General features: G+C 41.0%; 2 protein-coding genes and 1 pseudogene across 3 annotated transcripts in view; all 3 read right to left on the reverse strand.

The window, feature by feature from the left end:
* Positions 1-16,196, reverse strand: part of LOC306646164 (olfactory receptor 7E24-like) — a 53,862-nt gene that overhangs the window by 15,000 nt on the left and 22,666 nt on the right. The gene's annotated exons all lie outside the window — the stretch shown is intronic.
* On the reverse strand, positions 1,857-2,813 carry LOC306646180 (olfactory receptor 7E24-like; the record flags this gene model as incomplete). Its single annotated transcript, XM_079114631.1, has 1 exon — positions 1,857-2,813. The coding sequence occupies exon 1, from the start codon at positions 2,784-2,786 to the stop codon at positions 1,857-1,859; it is 930 nt and encodes a 309-aa protein (XP_078970757.1). The 5' UTR covers positions 2,787-2,813.
* Positions 8,149-10,954, reverse strand: LOC306646909 (cyclin-dependent kinase 8-like; annotated as a pseudogene). Its single transcript has one exon. The product of its transcript is annotated as a cyclin-dependent kinase 8-like (transcript).

Here is a 16,196-nt window from a genome sequence, read left to right on the forward strand (position 1 = left end):
AGACATTTCCAACAAGACTGATGTCAACTCTAAGGCTCAGTTATCCTGAGTTTACAGCTGTGCTGAGATATGGAACCCTAAGACCGGGCCAGAGCAGCAAGAACCCAGAGCAGGGTGCCTGCCATTGTGGGCAGCTTGTGTTGTGTGCTTCCTGTATATGATCAATTTTTCTGGGTGCTGGAGTCTGAAGAAAAATACATAGTACAACACATTTACTGTTTTGTTTTATTTATTTATTTATTTATTTATTTAGTGGCTCAATCAAAAAACCCAAAATGTAAAATCTAAAGATGGTATCATTCACAAAATACAAAAGAATAACAGACATATCAATAGTTTGTATATCAAAACATTTAATTTTGTCTATCTGAGGATGCTTTGGAAGTATTGAGAAAAGTGATCATGATATAAAGGGTGAATGACACCTAAATTCAACTTATTCTTTTGATCAAACCATAGATTAAATACCAACTAGTAAAGCGATCTGACCATAGACTGGGAAATCTTACTTTCTAAAACCAGTTGATAAGTTGTTCTGTTCACAGCTAGGCCCCGATATTTAATTATATAACATGTATTGCTTATTTAAAAGTAATTTTCTTAACTCCTTAAACTGCTTTTGTTCTTTCTGCGTTTTTATTCAGATTAAAAGTAAATTCTTTCCTTGCCCTGTTTTCTTAATAGACTTTCTTAGTGCAGTTGTAGTTTAGTTAATTAGAAAAACTGAGCAGAATGTACAGTGTTGCCACGTGTCTGCTTTATTTCAGCAGTTTCCCATCATTGGCACCTGGCATCCATGTGCTGCACATGCTCAAATGCATGAAGCATTAGTGATATATTTTTAAATAAAGCACACATTTCAAATTGTGTTTATATACTCAATTTCCGGCACATGTACAGTGACACTTATCCACCAATACGGTGTCATACAAACAAATTCTCTGCCCAAAAAAATCCCTGAGGTTCCACTATTTGATCTCTCTCCCACTAAATGCCTGGCAGTCACCAGCTTTCCACTGTCCCTACAGTTCTGCCTCTTCCAAACTGCTGTGAAGCTGGAAGCCTACAATAGGCAAACTTTCACATCAACTTCCTCCATTAATAATAGGAATTGAACTTTCTTCCATGTCTATCTGTGGTCTGACTTCTCCTTTGCAAAGATTATTTTTATTGGGAATTTTAAACCAAATTTACAAAATGTTAGCTAAACTGATAAAGGATCAAAGAGTCGAAGACATAAATAAATGAATGGAAATGGAGATATTACCACAAACCTGATAAAAATAGAAATATGGAGGAATACTCAGAAGAATTGTATTCCATCAAATTAGATTGCATAGGTAAAATGAACAGATTCCTAAAAGCATAACAAAATAAAAAATCAAGTAAAATTACTCAAGAAAATATAAATAGATTTTTAGTAAGAAAAGAGAATGAATTGGTCATCTAAATCCTGCCCAAAAAAGAGAAGTCAGACTGACATCAGCTGTTATTCTAGTGTAATAGCCTTTTTATAAATTTAAGATCTGTCTGATAATAATTTACATATTCTATTGTACTAAAATATACATAATAGAAACATATAGTTTTAATCATTATTAAATTTACAGTTTGATAGCATTAATAACATTAATCATAAAGCTCTAGAAATTTTGCACATTTCCTAACTTAACCTTTATATTCAATTCTAAACTCCCCATTAATCTATCCTCCCAAACTTTATAATTACAATTCCACTAATTAAAGTTTTTAAATTACAAAATAATGTAACCAAAGAGGCAAGATTCACAGGTATCAGTATTCAATTCTATTATTTTTCCAAACTAAAAATGAAATGTATGTCACTGAAAATGAGATTAGACTATCCTACTAAGGAGCCTCTTTAGGGTGCTTTTAATGTCCCTGTTTCTCAGGCTGTAGATGAAGGGGTTCAGCATAGGAGTGACAACTGTGTACATCACTGAGGCCACTGCACCCTTTCGAGAAGAATGAGACACAACTGAACCAAGGTACACACCAATCGCCGTTGCATAAAACAAACAAACAACTGCCAGGTGAGACCCACAGGTGGAGAAGGCTTTGTACTTCCCACCTGACGATGGGATTCTCAGAATGGAGGAAACAATTTTATAGTATGAGAAAAGAATCCCTAAGAGGGGTAAAAAGCCATATATGGCACCAACAAAATACATGACTAGGTTATTGGTGAAGGAGTGTGAACAGGAAAGACTGAGGACTTGAGAGGGATCACAAAAAAAATTAGAAATTTCAACATCTTTGAAGGTGGTGAACTGTAATGCGATCAAATTGTGTAGCTGTGATTCAAAAAGGCTAATAAAAAAAGACACCAGAACTAAGAAGCCACAGAGTCGAGGGTTCATAATGACTGGGTAACGCAGGGGGTGACAGATCGCTACAAACCGGTCATAGGCCATCACAGTCAGAAGCATATCATCCATACACGCAAAAATAAGATAAAAAGACATCTGTGTCAGGCAGCCCACATACGAGATGGCTCTACTCTGAGTCTGGATGTTCACAATCATCTTGGGGACTGTGGTGGAGGTAAAACAAATGTCAGCCAAGGACAGGTTGGAGAGGAAGAAGTACATGGGGGTGTGGAGGTGGGAGTCAGAACTAACCGCCAGGATGATGAGCAGGTTCCCAAGCACAGTGACCAGGTACATGGACATGAACATTCCAAAGAGGACGGGCTGCAGGTCTGGATCATCTGAGAGGCTCATGAGATGAAATTCAGAAACATGTGTAAGATTTTGTGGGTCCATATTGATTGGACACCTTTTGAAAAAGAAAAGAGGATACAGAAAAAGAAATACATATGGACACCCAGCACTCTGCATGCATTTGAATTCAAGTGTTCACAAGAAAAGTATTCATGCTTGAGATCTATGCACCCTCAACAATACTTCTCAGTAGTGAAAACCCCAGTCTTCCTGTACTGTTTGGTTTTTGCTTTCTGCATCATTCACCCCTTCCTTCCACACCATCAGAAGTCCAGGAGCAGTGGTGGGAACAAGTTGTGATCACAGTAAAATGCAGCCTCCTCTTTATGGAAAAATGGGGCAAAGTAACAAGCTTCCTCATTAATTAAAAAAACAATTTTAATAAAAGGAATTTAAGAGGCAGTCCAATATACCTTATTTTGTTCTAAGACCTTGGGGACTAATTCCTTTGATTTGCAATATTTAAAATGCTGTGCCTCCCCATGCCAAACAAAGCATAGGCTCTGAAGAATCAGAAATGAAAGAAGGAGATGTCTTTCCCAAATACAGAGCATACACGTCTGTAGGACTGAAAATAAAATGTCCCATCGAGCAATAAGAAAACAGCAACTTCCGTCCAGTGTTGTTTTAGCTGAATGACATGAAGAATAAACTTATCATTAGTAATAACAATAATGATATCTAAATTTTATTTTGCCCTAAATTTATATAAGGACCACCACATTTATTGCCTGCAGAGTGCCTATTATCTATTTAATCCTTCCCCACTGGAGTTCCCTCAACTAGAAATCTACTAAGATGACAATGCTGAGTCACAGAGACATCAACAATTTCCCCGACATGACGGAAGTGATAAGTGAAGTAGGAAAGATTACAAAAGAAGTGGCTAGACTCTGAATTAGGTCCATTAAGTGTTTTATTATTTCCCAACTGACAAGAAGTTTCCAGCAGGTCTTAACCACAGGTACTTCACAAATATACTTTTAAAGTCTTCCAGTTCTGTGAGTAGGAATGAAATCAAAACCTGACATAAGGCGAACTTTTGAGATTCAGTGGGCTATTTACAAGCATGGATGACCATGTGGTCAGCTTCAAGGATGTTCTGGAGTGGACACAAGACAGAGATCTGTGCTGAATGATCATGAGCCTCCCCTTCTGGGACCTCTCCTGTGACCCATGGCTGTTTGCTTCCATAGTGCATGCAGTGGGGGCCCCCACCGCTCTGCCCTGTGATCACCATGAATCCCGAAAGGAAGAACACAGTGGGCAAGGCTCTCTCTCTGCAGTGACTGGGAAGAGGAATGGCTGGTTGGCTTGTTGATGGGACAGCCTGCCAGGATTCTCCTGCATGATGCCCTGAGTCCATAGTCAGGCAGCCCAATGCAAACATAGTTTTACTATTTTCTACCTAACAAATGAGTACAAGTTACATAAATATAATGCACCTTTTCATTTGCATGCTTTATAGTTACACATCGTAGTTGGATTTATTTTGATAAAATCATACATGCAGGGAATATAATTTGCTTCATTTCAGTACACAGTACTACCTCATCTCCTCCCCATCTCCCATTCCTCTTCCTCTATTCTATGGGTCTTCCTGCTATTGATTTACTGTTTTTAATTGGTGATTTATAGATACACAGCGCAATGAAATTCACTGTGGTATATTCACATATGTGCACACCAGAGTTTGGTCAGTTTCGTTCCGTGGTCCCTTCCTTTTCCCGTCTCTCCTCCCCACTCCTGCCTCTTCTATCCTCTTCTCTACTCCAGTGAACTCCCTTGTACTTTCATGGGATCCCTCCTTTTTTCCTTAGTTTGTCCTAGCTCCTGTATGTGAGAGCTGGTGAGGATATGGAGAAAGGTACACTCACACATTGTTGGTGGGACTGCAAATTGGTGCAACCATCCTGGAAAGCACGGTGTGTGGAGATTGGCAAAAAATCTAAAATGGAATCACCATATCACCAGCCATCCCACTCCTTTGGTATTTATCTCAAGGAACTAAACTAAGCATACCATAGGGATTCAGGCACATCCATGTTTATAGCAGCTCAATTCACAGTATCCAAATTATGGAACCAGCCCAGGTGCCCATCAACAGATGAATGGATAAAGAAAACTTGGTATACATACTCAATGGAGTTTTACTCAGCCATAAAGAAGAATGAAATTATGGCATGTGCTGGTAAATGGATGGAACTGGAGAGTTTCATGCCAAGCGAAATAAGCCAGACAGACACTTTTCATTTTGTATCAAATGGTAATAAAGTGGACCTGCATAACTACAGTGAGATGGCACAGATGAAATGAAACAAAGGACAGAACACAGTGTTCAGCATCTGCAACTTGGCAAGCCCTCTGTATCAGTCCATGGTGCTCTGCCTTCTGCCATCCTCCACATCATCCTTATCATCACTATCATAGACCCTTTCAGTGCTTAGGAAACACTTTAGAAGGACCCATTTTTTGCTATTGTTGGTGAGATTTCTTTGAGAAATAGAACCAGTGTGGGTAAAGAGAAAATTTTGAATAAGATTTCTGATATCCCCACCTTAAACCAAAATGTAAACTTTATGATCCCCATAGCTGAAGTTTTTCTTATGGAATCCTCCCATCTGGCTCTCCAAAATGTGATGTTTATTATTCCCATGGTGAAAACACAATATTCCAATAGTCCTTCCCACATCCACTGGCTCCCTCTGCACTTACTGGGTTAGGCTGCTTCTCTGCTGGGTCATCACGAAGAAGTGGAGATCCCAAGACCTACCCATGACGAGGGCTCAATAAGACTCAGGCTCTGTTTGCAGCTTTCATATGGATATACATGGCGTATGCTAGGAGTTTCCTGATGCAAACAACCACAGCAGGAGACACAGCTATGCAGCTCACTGGGACGGAACCATCACAGAAAAGAGCTGAAGCCACAGGCTGATTATTGATTATTAAAGGACCTTGGAAGTTAAATGCACAGAGCTCATAATTAGCCAAATTGGTCCATGTTATCCTGGTCTCTGAGGACTTTCTAACATTAATGGAGAAAGAGTAACAAGAGAAAAATGAATGTCCACAGAAGGGCTTGGACCTTCCCTCTACCTTGGAGGAAGCTCATGTACTATTCACTTCTTTTACCTCTACAGTTTTTAAAGGTACATCTGCTTTTTTACCCATTTTTATTGAGGTAAAATAAAAATAACAAAAAAAATCACCATTCTAACCATATTAAATACCCACCCAGCATGGTGCGTATTTAATATGAATTCATAGTTTTAATTAATTGTGCTCATATTATTGTGCAATAATCACCATCATCCAAATTCAGAAATGTTCCATTTGTAAAACTTAAACTTAGAACCCTTGTCGAAAACTCTCCACTCCTCCCACCCCACAACCCTGGCAACCACCATTCTCCTGTGAAACATGATGGGGAATTAAAGCCATCAAAACTAAAAACAATGTGTCCAAGGAGGCAGCATTTCAGGACTGGATGTCAATATTGCTGTGTTGTGTGCTTCAGGTCTCAAGACGGAACTGTTCCACCAAGAAGACTCCTCTGAGGTGTTTAAATGTCCCTGTTCCTCAACTAGAGCAGAAGGGATTCAGCACAGTGGTGCCCACAGGGTACATCAGCTAGGCTATCACAAGCATTCTGAGAGATGTGATATGGTTGAACCAAGCACACTGAAATGTTTGATCCACAAAATGAGCAAACAGTGAAAGACCCACAGGTAGAGAATGCTTTATAATTCACTACTGTTAATGAATACACACACACACACGAACCAAGACAACACATGATGTTATTCATAAAGATATCAGGACAGGCAAGATTAAGAATATGAAAAAACTCTTGGAAAAAATTAGCACTTTTCACATCCTTGAATGGGTACATTGTAAGGCAGTCAAATAGTGAAGCTTCTAGTTCAAAGAAAAACAAAAAAAAAGATTACAAAATGTAAAAATCAAAGACCTGAGGGCTTATAATGACTGGATAATGCAGATGGCAAGATGACCATAAACTGGTCATAGGCCATCACAGTCAGGAACAGATCGTCAATACACCCAACACTGATAGATTGCTGATTGTGCCTTCAGGATAGACAATGAGGCCATCTATGACATCTGTCAGAGGAAGTGACATCGAGCAACCAAACCACACTAACCTTAACTGCCTTATTAGCCAGATTGTGTTTCCTGTCACTGCCTCCCTCAAATTTTATGGAGTCCTGAATGTTGACGTGACAGAATTCCAGTCAAACCTATCCTCACCCCACTTTTCTCTAAACACATATGCCCCTGTCATCTTGCTGAGAAAGCCAGCCATGAAGAGCTTACTGTAGCAGAGATCACCAATGCCTTCTTTGAGCGAGCCAACCAGATGGTGAACTGTGACCCTTGCCATGGTAAATACATGGCTTGCTGCCTAGTTTACCATGATGATGTGGTCCCCAAAGATGTTAATGCTGCCATTGTCAATATTGACAACAAGCATACCATAAAGTGTGTGGATTGGTACCCTACTGGCTTCAAGTTAGCATTAACCTTAAACCAGCCTCCCTCTGTGGTACAGCAAGCTGTGTGTACGCTGCGCAACTGCCCGACAATTGCTGAGGCCTGGGCTCACCTGGATCACAATTTTGACCTACTGCAGGCTAAGCATGTCTTAGTTCACTGGTACATGGGTGAGGGGGCAGAGGAAAGAGGACATGGCTGCCCAAGAGGAGGACCATTAGAAGGTTGGAAACTGATAGTGCTGACAGAGAAGATGAGGGTGAAGAGTATTAATCTTTCTGCTGCAATTTTATACTCTGTTGTCTTAGATTTGTCCTATTTCTGCTTTTTGTAGCCCTGAACTATCAATAGAAGTGTTTCCATTCAAAAAGAAAGAGATTGGTTTCAGGCAGCCCACCTATGGAGATGAGCCACTGTGAATGTTGATGTCTACAGTCATCTTTGAAACTGTGGTGGAAGAGAAACAGATGTCAACCAAGGACAGGTTGGAGAGGAAGAGCGCATGGCTGTGTGGAGGTGGGATACAGACCTGAGAGCCAGGATGATGAGCAGGTTCCCAGGCACCATAACCACACACATGGACAGGAACCATCCAAAGAGGAAAGAATGCAGTTCCAGAACACCTGAGAGTCCAGAGGAAGAATTCTCTCCCATGTATAAGATTGTGTTCTTCAATATGGTTTGGAAACCTTTTGGGAAGTATAAACAGGGTTGGGTGAAAGACATGAATAAGCAAGCACTTACAACTCTGTTTATATTTTAATTCACACTTTCACAAGTATTCACACTTGAGGTCCATACAACTTCAGCAATACTTCTCAGTTGTGTCAAACCCAATCTTCTTAGAACTTTTTTGTTGTTGTTGTTTTTGTTTTTTTCTTTTTTTTTTCCCCCTCAAAAATTCTAAGGCTCTCCGACTCCTTCTCCTTCGCTGAAGTAAGGGCACCCTAAACAACGTGCGAACAAGTTAAAAAAAAAATTAACTGAACAAAATTTTTTAATAGCACTACACCAACCAGCTTTAAAATCAGGACAAAATATCTGAATTGGATGCCGCACCTTTTTAAGGAAATTATCATTCATGCTTTTTTCATCTAAAGCATGCTCACAAATCAGCAACACCAACAGGAAAAATAAAACACTGTCTATGACAATCATTTTAGTTTGTTTGCTGAACCAAACAGGTTTATATCAATGACAACATATTTAATTACTATCAAATAGCAGCTTTAATACCAATCAAGTCATAGATTGAAAAATGAAAACAAACTTAGAAGTTGGAAATTAATCTTTGGGAGTTTTGTAACCTTTCTGGAAAAACTATGTGGCTTTTTGTACTTTCAAAAAACCCAAGCAATATTCTTGGTCAAAAAACACTGATTAATGTAGAAAACCAATCAACCCCACTGATAAGACACTAAAAAGAAAGGTGTACCAGAATAATCTCATTTTGAGTCTTGGTTATTCTGTTAACATATACTATATGTTTCAAGTACCAGTTAAACTTTGTGTCTGTGTGTACTATTGGTCAGATAATGTTGTTACACTGAAATAAGTCACCACATACAACAACAAATGCTTGCCCCTAGCACATTTCACAGCTTCAACTGCTACAGACTGTCACTGAAAAAAATGCATTGGTCAGTCTGAACCATGTCAAGTAAACTATGGAAGTAGCAAATCCACTACACAAACTGTGCTAACACTTTCTTTTCAAGTCTAACTCCAAAATAGGTACAACTTGAAGCCACTACCCCAATCTGTGAAAAATGGTGGAACTTGGCTACTGGACATTTTGAAGATGTGGTTGTACAGTACATTCTCATGGCCCATACCAGGTTCCCACGGAGAGCTGGTCAGTCCTGCAGCATTAGCAACAGGGCATTGACAAGATTCCAATGCAGCTCAGTACCGATGTGTCTGATGTGAGTACTGTGGAGGCTGCTGGGAGGTAGCTGAGTATCCCATGCTGCTCTGGGGCTGTGATGTGCTTGGTCCAGGGTTGGGATAGGCAGCATGTGGATTGGAACACTGATAGTCTGAGGTCATGATTAGTCCACCTGAGGTAGTGGTAGGAGGAACAACTCTCACTTTTTTCAATGGGGTTCCCTGTGTGTGACTGCTGTCTTGGTTCCCTGGGTGGCCAGTTCCATTAGTGTGGTTATTGCCCTGCTGCTGGTTCTTTTTGTCTCTTTTGTCATCAGGTTCTTCTTCTGTTAAAAATTCTCATTTTGGGTAAGGGATTTGACAACCGGCAAAAACATCTGATGTAGGAAGTGGGTCTTCTAAGAAATAGGGATCCTGCATAGCCTGTTCTGAGGTAATTCGCTTTATTGGGTCCATGGTAAGCAACTTCTGAAGCAAATGGAATGCTTTACTATCTGGTTTAACTTTATGTTGTTCCATATACTTGATAAGACTGCAGTTGGTATGCGTATTTCTTCTGAAATCTTTCATTAATGTTGAATGTTCAGGCATCTTTTTTATATCTTCCCAATCTTTATCTGCAGGAAATCCCATTACATTGAATATTCTGTCCAGCTGGTCATGGTGATAAGGATTACTAGTTTTGATGTCCTCTTGCCGACAGTGAAATATTGGTTCTGACGTTAGTAGTTCTGCAAATATACACCCTATAGCCCAAATATCAATAGCTTTGGTATAATGTCTTGCTCCAAGAAGTAGTTCTGGGGCTCGGTACCAAAATGTTACAACCACTGGATCCAAATCTGCTAAAGCCTTCAAAGGTGAATTAAATAATCGGGCAAAACCCATATCAGCAATTTTTACTCTTCCTCACTCAGGACCTTCACCCATAACTAAAATATTAGCAGGTTTCAAATCCCTGTGCAACACCCAGTTAGCATGCAGGTAGTGAATTCCATTTAGGATCTGATACAACAGTGACTTCACCATTCCCCGAGGTAACTGAACCGGCTTCTTGTTTACTTTAGAAGCTCTGTGAAACTTGACTATACGCCAGAGATCATGTTCAGCATAATCAAATAGAAGCCAAACTTTCCGATCAGCATGAGACAGAAACACCTTCTGAAGAGAGATGACATTTGGATGTTTAAGCTCCCGCAGTAAGGCTATTTCTCTACAAGCCGACAGAGAGATCCCTGTTCCTTCTATTTGTTTTAATGCATAGTCTTTATCATCCTTCCCATCTTTCCTCCTGGCTTTGTAGACGTGACCATAAGTGCCTCGGCCAACTTCGCAGCCCTCGTATTCAAACAGGTCCTCGACCCGCTCCCGCTGGCTGCTCAGCTTCACTTTAAAGTCATAGTCCATTGTCACAGCCTCCGAGGCCGGGGAACTGGGTCAGGGGACCGGGGGGCCGGGGTGGGGACCGGGGAAGCAGGGACAGCCGCAGCCCCCGGGAACCCGCCCGCTCTACACCCGCCGGCCGCAGCACCAGCCCGACTGATGCGACAAGAGCAGGAGGCCCCGCGAGAGCGCCAGGGACATCCAGGGAGCAGCGGGGCAGAGGCCGACCAGGGCAGGACGGAGCGGCTCCCCTCGGGTGCAGGGGAGCCGAGGGACGAGAGCTGGGCGTGGGGAGCTGGTGTCTCTGCCCTTGTCCCCGCGGGGTCCCAGGGCGCCGGCACTCCTGCTGTCTCCCGGCCGCGCGTCCTGCTCCCACTGAGGTGGGCGCGATGGGAGCGGCGGGGCGGCCACGCGGGTTCTCCTCCCCTCACACGCGCACTCACGCTTCATCCTCTCACACACGCGCTCACACTCACTCACTCACTCACTCTCCCATACCTTCTTAGAACTCTTGCATTACTGGTTTCTGTGTCATTTATCTCCCCTGAAACTGTGAACCCTCGAATAAACTTTTCCTCCTCTACAAAAATCATACTTTAGAAACAATGAACCGGGTAACATTAGTAGACCCAAAGCAGGAAAGGCAACAAGTCCCTGATCACTATGTAGTATATTCTATTCTTTGAAGAAGAAAGTACAGAAGAAAAAATGTCCATCCCCTATAAGAAAAAATATTCTCATTAAGGTAAGTTAAGAAGAGTCAAACATACCTCACTTTATCCCACAGCAGTGGTACAAAACTTCACTTAGAATGTCTGTGAACACTCTGTGAGAGCTAGGATTGCCTTCTCTGAACCCTGAGTTAGAGCTGATGGTTGCTCGTGTGCCATTTGTCCCAGAGGTTTTTCTTCATTTGTGGGTTGACAAATTTCCCTTCTTCGTGGATAAAAATGTTCAGCCAAATAGGGTTTATCTCTTAAAAATCATTTAATATATGACTCCTATCATTAATCTTGGTAGACTTTAAATTTTCGTAAATACACTTAGACTCCAAAAATCATACGTTATGGTTAGGATGTGAGGTGTCCCCCAAAAGCTCATGTGTGAGACAATGCAAGGAGGTTCAGAGAAGTGAGTGGGTTACCAGACCTTCAACCCAATCAGTGAATTAAAAACTTGATAGTAATGACTGAGTGGTAACCAAAGGCAGGTGGGGGGTGGCTGGAAGAGGAGTGGCTTTGGGAGCGTGGCTTTGGGAGTATATATTGTATATGGCATGTGGCGATCCACCTCTCTCTGCTTCCTGACCGTCATGTGAGCTGCTGTGAAGTTCAGCCTCACCTTGAACGCCCAGGGAATGGTGCCAGACTTCTGTGAACTGAGAACTCTGAAACTGTAAGCCCTCAAATACGCTTTTCCCACTCTACAGTCGTGCAGTCACAGCAGTGAAAAAACTGACTAAAACATCACGCAACATTACTCTCTACAAATGTGGCATCAGTACATACTACACTTACCTGTCAATGAATAAAACACAATGAAATTTTAAGAAAAAAATTCTTAAATTTTTCATTTTAATACAGGCTTATTTCTATCAACCTATTAAATAATACTATAAAGCAGAGCTAGGTTGTGAACCCGGATCCCTCCACAGTCCAGAAAGGAGGCAGAGAAAAAAACAGCTGACCAGAGAAGTGGACAACATAGTCAGGGCTCTAAGAGCCAATATTGGTCAGTCTGAGATTTGGAGAGACTTGAAGTTTGGTTACTGAAGCAGAAAACAAGGACACAGTTGCTTGACCCCAAATCCATACCAGGGAGAGGGGAAGGGGCTACAGAGAGAGAGAAAGGGAGAAGAAAACACATAAGCTCACCTCCTTAACAAGAGGTGGAAAGAAAAGCAGACCAAATAAAAACACAGCAGGGGCAGTGGAGTCGGTGAAGGACATCAAGCAATTTGACCCAAACTGTGAGCTGGGAGTCATGTGGGCATGGAAGTCATTTCTGGAATTCACAGCTGGTCAAAATTCCTAGAAGGAATTAAATCAATACAGTTTCTCCCCACCTTCAGACTGCAACAAATAAAACCAGAGGGAGAAGCCCTGCAGTGGAACATCTCCATAATCTGTCTGGAAGGAATCTGTAGAGGGATGACTACTCAATGAAAGTTGCTGAAAACCCCCTCCCCTGACTGTGGATAGGGGCGTGGGGACCTGAGAGCCGGCCACTCCCAGGAACTGCTCACCTAACCCAGAGCTTCACACAGCCTCTGCAGGAGCTTGGGAAGAGATGGGAGTGGAGGCCTGAGATTCGCAGCCCCTGGTAGTGAGCGCTCAGGCACAGATAGGACAGCTGTCTCAGTCCCAGGCAGCAGAGGGGCACTGCACCAGCGATTTGCAGCCACAGGCCATGGGAGCTCTGACACAGGCAGGATGGCATCTCTGTTCCAGTCGGTGGAAAGGAGTGGAGCCCCTCACAACCAGGGGCAGTGGCAGCTCAGATACAGGCAGACCAGCTGCGCCTCTTTCCAGGTCACAGGAATAGAGCCCTGGTGATCTGTGCTGCTCAGGGCGGGGTGCACTTCTACACCACAACTACCACAGAGAGCCCCCAACCACAGGTCCTGAGCTCGCAGACAACCACCCAGTTCTCCGACACTTTGAAGAGGGCCCTGTGGAGGGGACCAGTGCATGGTGTCCCGCAGCATTCAGGGCAACAGCCCTGATTCACGCACCCGGTACTCCTGCACCCAGTAGAAAGAGCCAGCAGGGGCAGCGCAGCACCCTCTGAGCATCCAGCCTCAGGCCCCCGGGCCGACAAAGGAGAATCAGGAACTGGCTGATGAGGGTCCAGAGCAACCACAGGAGTGGCTCCCATGCCCCAGCACCTTTGGGGGAGACAAAGCTGAAGAGTAACGGACATCTTCTAAATGGCCCAAATCCTGATGAAATCCAGAACAGGAAAACTCAATATGAATTTCCTCCTTCTTAGCTCTAACGTCAACTTTGACCATACACATATTTACTCATTTTGATTTGATAATTTTACCCTAGTATTCAATATTGTGCCCTTGACCTATTTGATTGTATTTCTTCTACGTTTTAAAGCATTGTCTGGAATCATTCTATCTTTGTTTTCCCGGCTCAGGCATACACTCGCTCCTCAGCCCCTCTTTTCCTCTTACCTTCCCAGCTACTACCTCAAATTTTGCCCCCATCCATCTTTTTCTTCTTTTTACATTGGTTTCTATTATTCTTTTCTGTCTTTCTCTTCCTTCTTTCTTTTTTCTTTTTTTCTCTCTTCTTTTGCCCAAATTTTCTCTCCTCCCCTTTAAAATCCTATAAAATGGGATAGCAATTTATTATCTTTAATCATTAATTTTTCAGCCTATTCCAGAATACTACTACAAGTTTATACCTGGATTAGAGGAACTGTGGAGAACACTATCAACAAGTTTTTGTTTTTCCCTTTTGAACTTGCAGTCCTTCTGCCTCAGTCTCCTCAGTTGCTGGGATTACAGGCATGCACCCCTGTGCCCCACAAGAAGTATCTCTTAAAAGCATTCCACATTGTTCATATTTCTGTTCTGGCATCTTCATACATGTGCAATAAATTATTGCCTAAAATTAGGTTATTCCAAAGTATCTCCACGTATCTTGTAGTAATTGTCATTACCATTGATATCATTCAAATAAGGTAATAGATCTCATCTAATTACGTCCCAGAAATTCTAATTTTATAAAATAATGAAATAATACATAAACCCTTTGTATTTTTATATAAAATTACTTAATTTGGAAACATCTGAAGAGAAAGCTGTATTAGTATGTGGCTTCTCTCTGAAGTGATTATAGATGATAGGGTTTGGTGTCTTCTCTCAAAGTGGTGTGATCCTGGGTACTGCAGAGGACAAACACTGAATGAAAGTATCAATACCTAGATATTCACCCAACCTGGGGATTTGATGGGAAAGGTCACTAAATAATACCTTGCATAAAAGAATAAGTTCACCTAAGTAGTTGACAACTCAATGCATATGACCCTGAAATGTACTGGTTTACATCAACAGGCGAATTTGGCTCTGTCTTTGAAGTACATCCTTTACAATAGATGTTTTAACAAAAACACAGACATTAATTGGAGGGAGGGACATGATTCATTCTGACAGTTTATTATTACCTCAATCATTTAAAAGGTCCTGTGCCTTTCTCTATATCACACTAGTGAATTTCTACATGAGGATGGACTTCATTTGTTTGACTTTCAACAATTGATGCATATTCAACTTTACTATTAGACAGGTACATTCGTTGTCCAAAGGAAAAAATCAGTCATTATTAAATACATTCTTATATTCTGAAGTTCAGTGATATTGAAATATCACTGTAGTCTGTATGGTAATAATCATGCCATAACAAGTCACCATGAAATTTTATCTGGTGTTCTGAATAATATTTGTATTTTGTTCCAGTAGAAGAGAGAACAGTCTACAATGGAAATGAGAAAATGAACACTTTAGTCTATATCATTCACCTGCTACTATGTGCAGTGAGTGTGTAAATCTCTCCACCTCTCTGCTTGAAATGATTACTGAAAGTGGGGAGAATAACAACCATCTTCAGGCCATGTGTGCTACCTAATGGAACTTTGGAACTTAATCAACACTGGGTTATTATGGTGTTATTCAGATAAAGAATTCCATTACAATAGGAAAAATTAGCTTAATTTTCAAATGCCCTGGAGTCTGGAGTAATGTGAATTTTAAAATGTGCCTTGGGCTGAATCATATTTATACCTACATCCTTCTCTTTGTATTTTTTCTTTGCTATACCCATAGAAATAACTTTTTAAAATTTAAGATCCATCTGATTTTTATTTATATTCTTTATTGTGGCAAAATATGCATAATCAAAATTTATAATTTTAATCATGGTTTAATTCAGTTTGATGGTATTATTTGCATTCATATTGATGGGTAACTATCACCAAGATCCATCCACAGAAATTCTTCACTCTTCTAAACTAAAACTTTATACCCCTTTTTAAGCCATGAGACCAGAAAAGGTATATAACAGAAAAACTGATAAATAAAATGTGGTATATATTCACAATGGCATTTTACTCAGCCTGAAGAAGAATGAAATTATGGCATTTGCTGGTCAGTGGATGGAACTGGAGATCATCATGCTGAGTGAAACAAGCCAGACACAGAAAGTCAAAGGCTGAATATTTTCTCTCATATGTGGAAGCTAGAATGAAATATAGGGGAAATGGGGGTGGAATCCCTTGAAAATAGAAGGGAGATCAGTGGAGTAAGTGGGCGTTTGAGAGGGAAGGAGGACAGACATGAAAAGGGAGGAATTAGTGGAATACAATTGACCAAACTATGCCATGAACATATATGCATATACCACAGTGAACTCCATCTTTATGTATATTTATAAAGCACCAATTTAAAAAAACAATAAATTAAAAAAAGGAAGAGAACCAAAGTAGAGGAAGGGGAGGGAAAGTAGAAGTACTGTAGATTAAAATGGAACAAATTATATTCTATGCATGTATGAAGCTGTCAAAATGAGCCCCACTAACATGTAAACTATAATGTACTAATAGGAACATTTTTAAATTCCCTTTATCCTCTTCCCTCAACCCTAATGACTACCATTC

Source organism: Sciurus vulgaris, assembly GCF_902686455.1.
Source record: "Sciurus vulgaris genome assembly, chromosome: 16".
Lineage (NCBI taxonomy): Eukaryota > Metazoa > Chordata > Mammalia > Rodentia > Sciuridae > Sciurus > Sciurus vulgaris.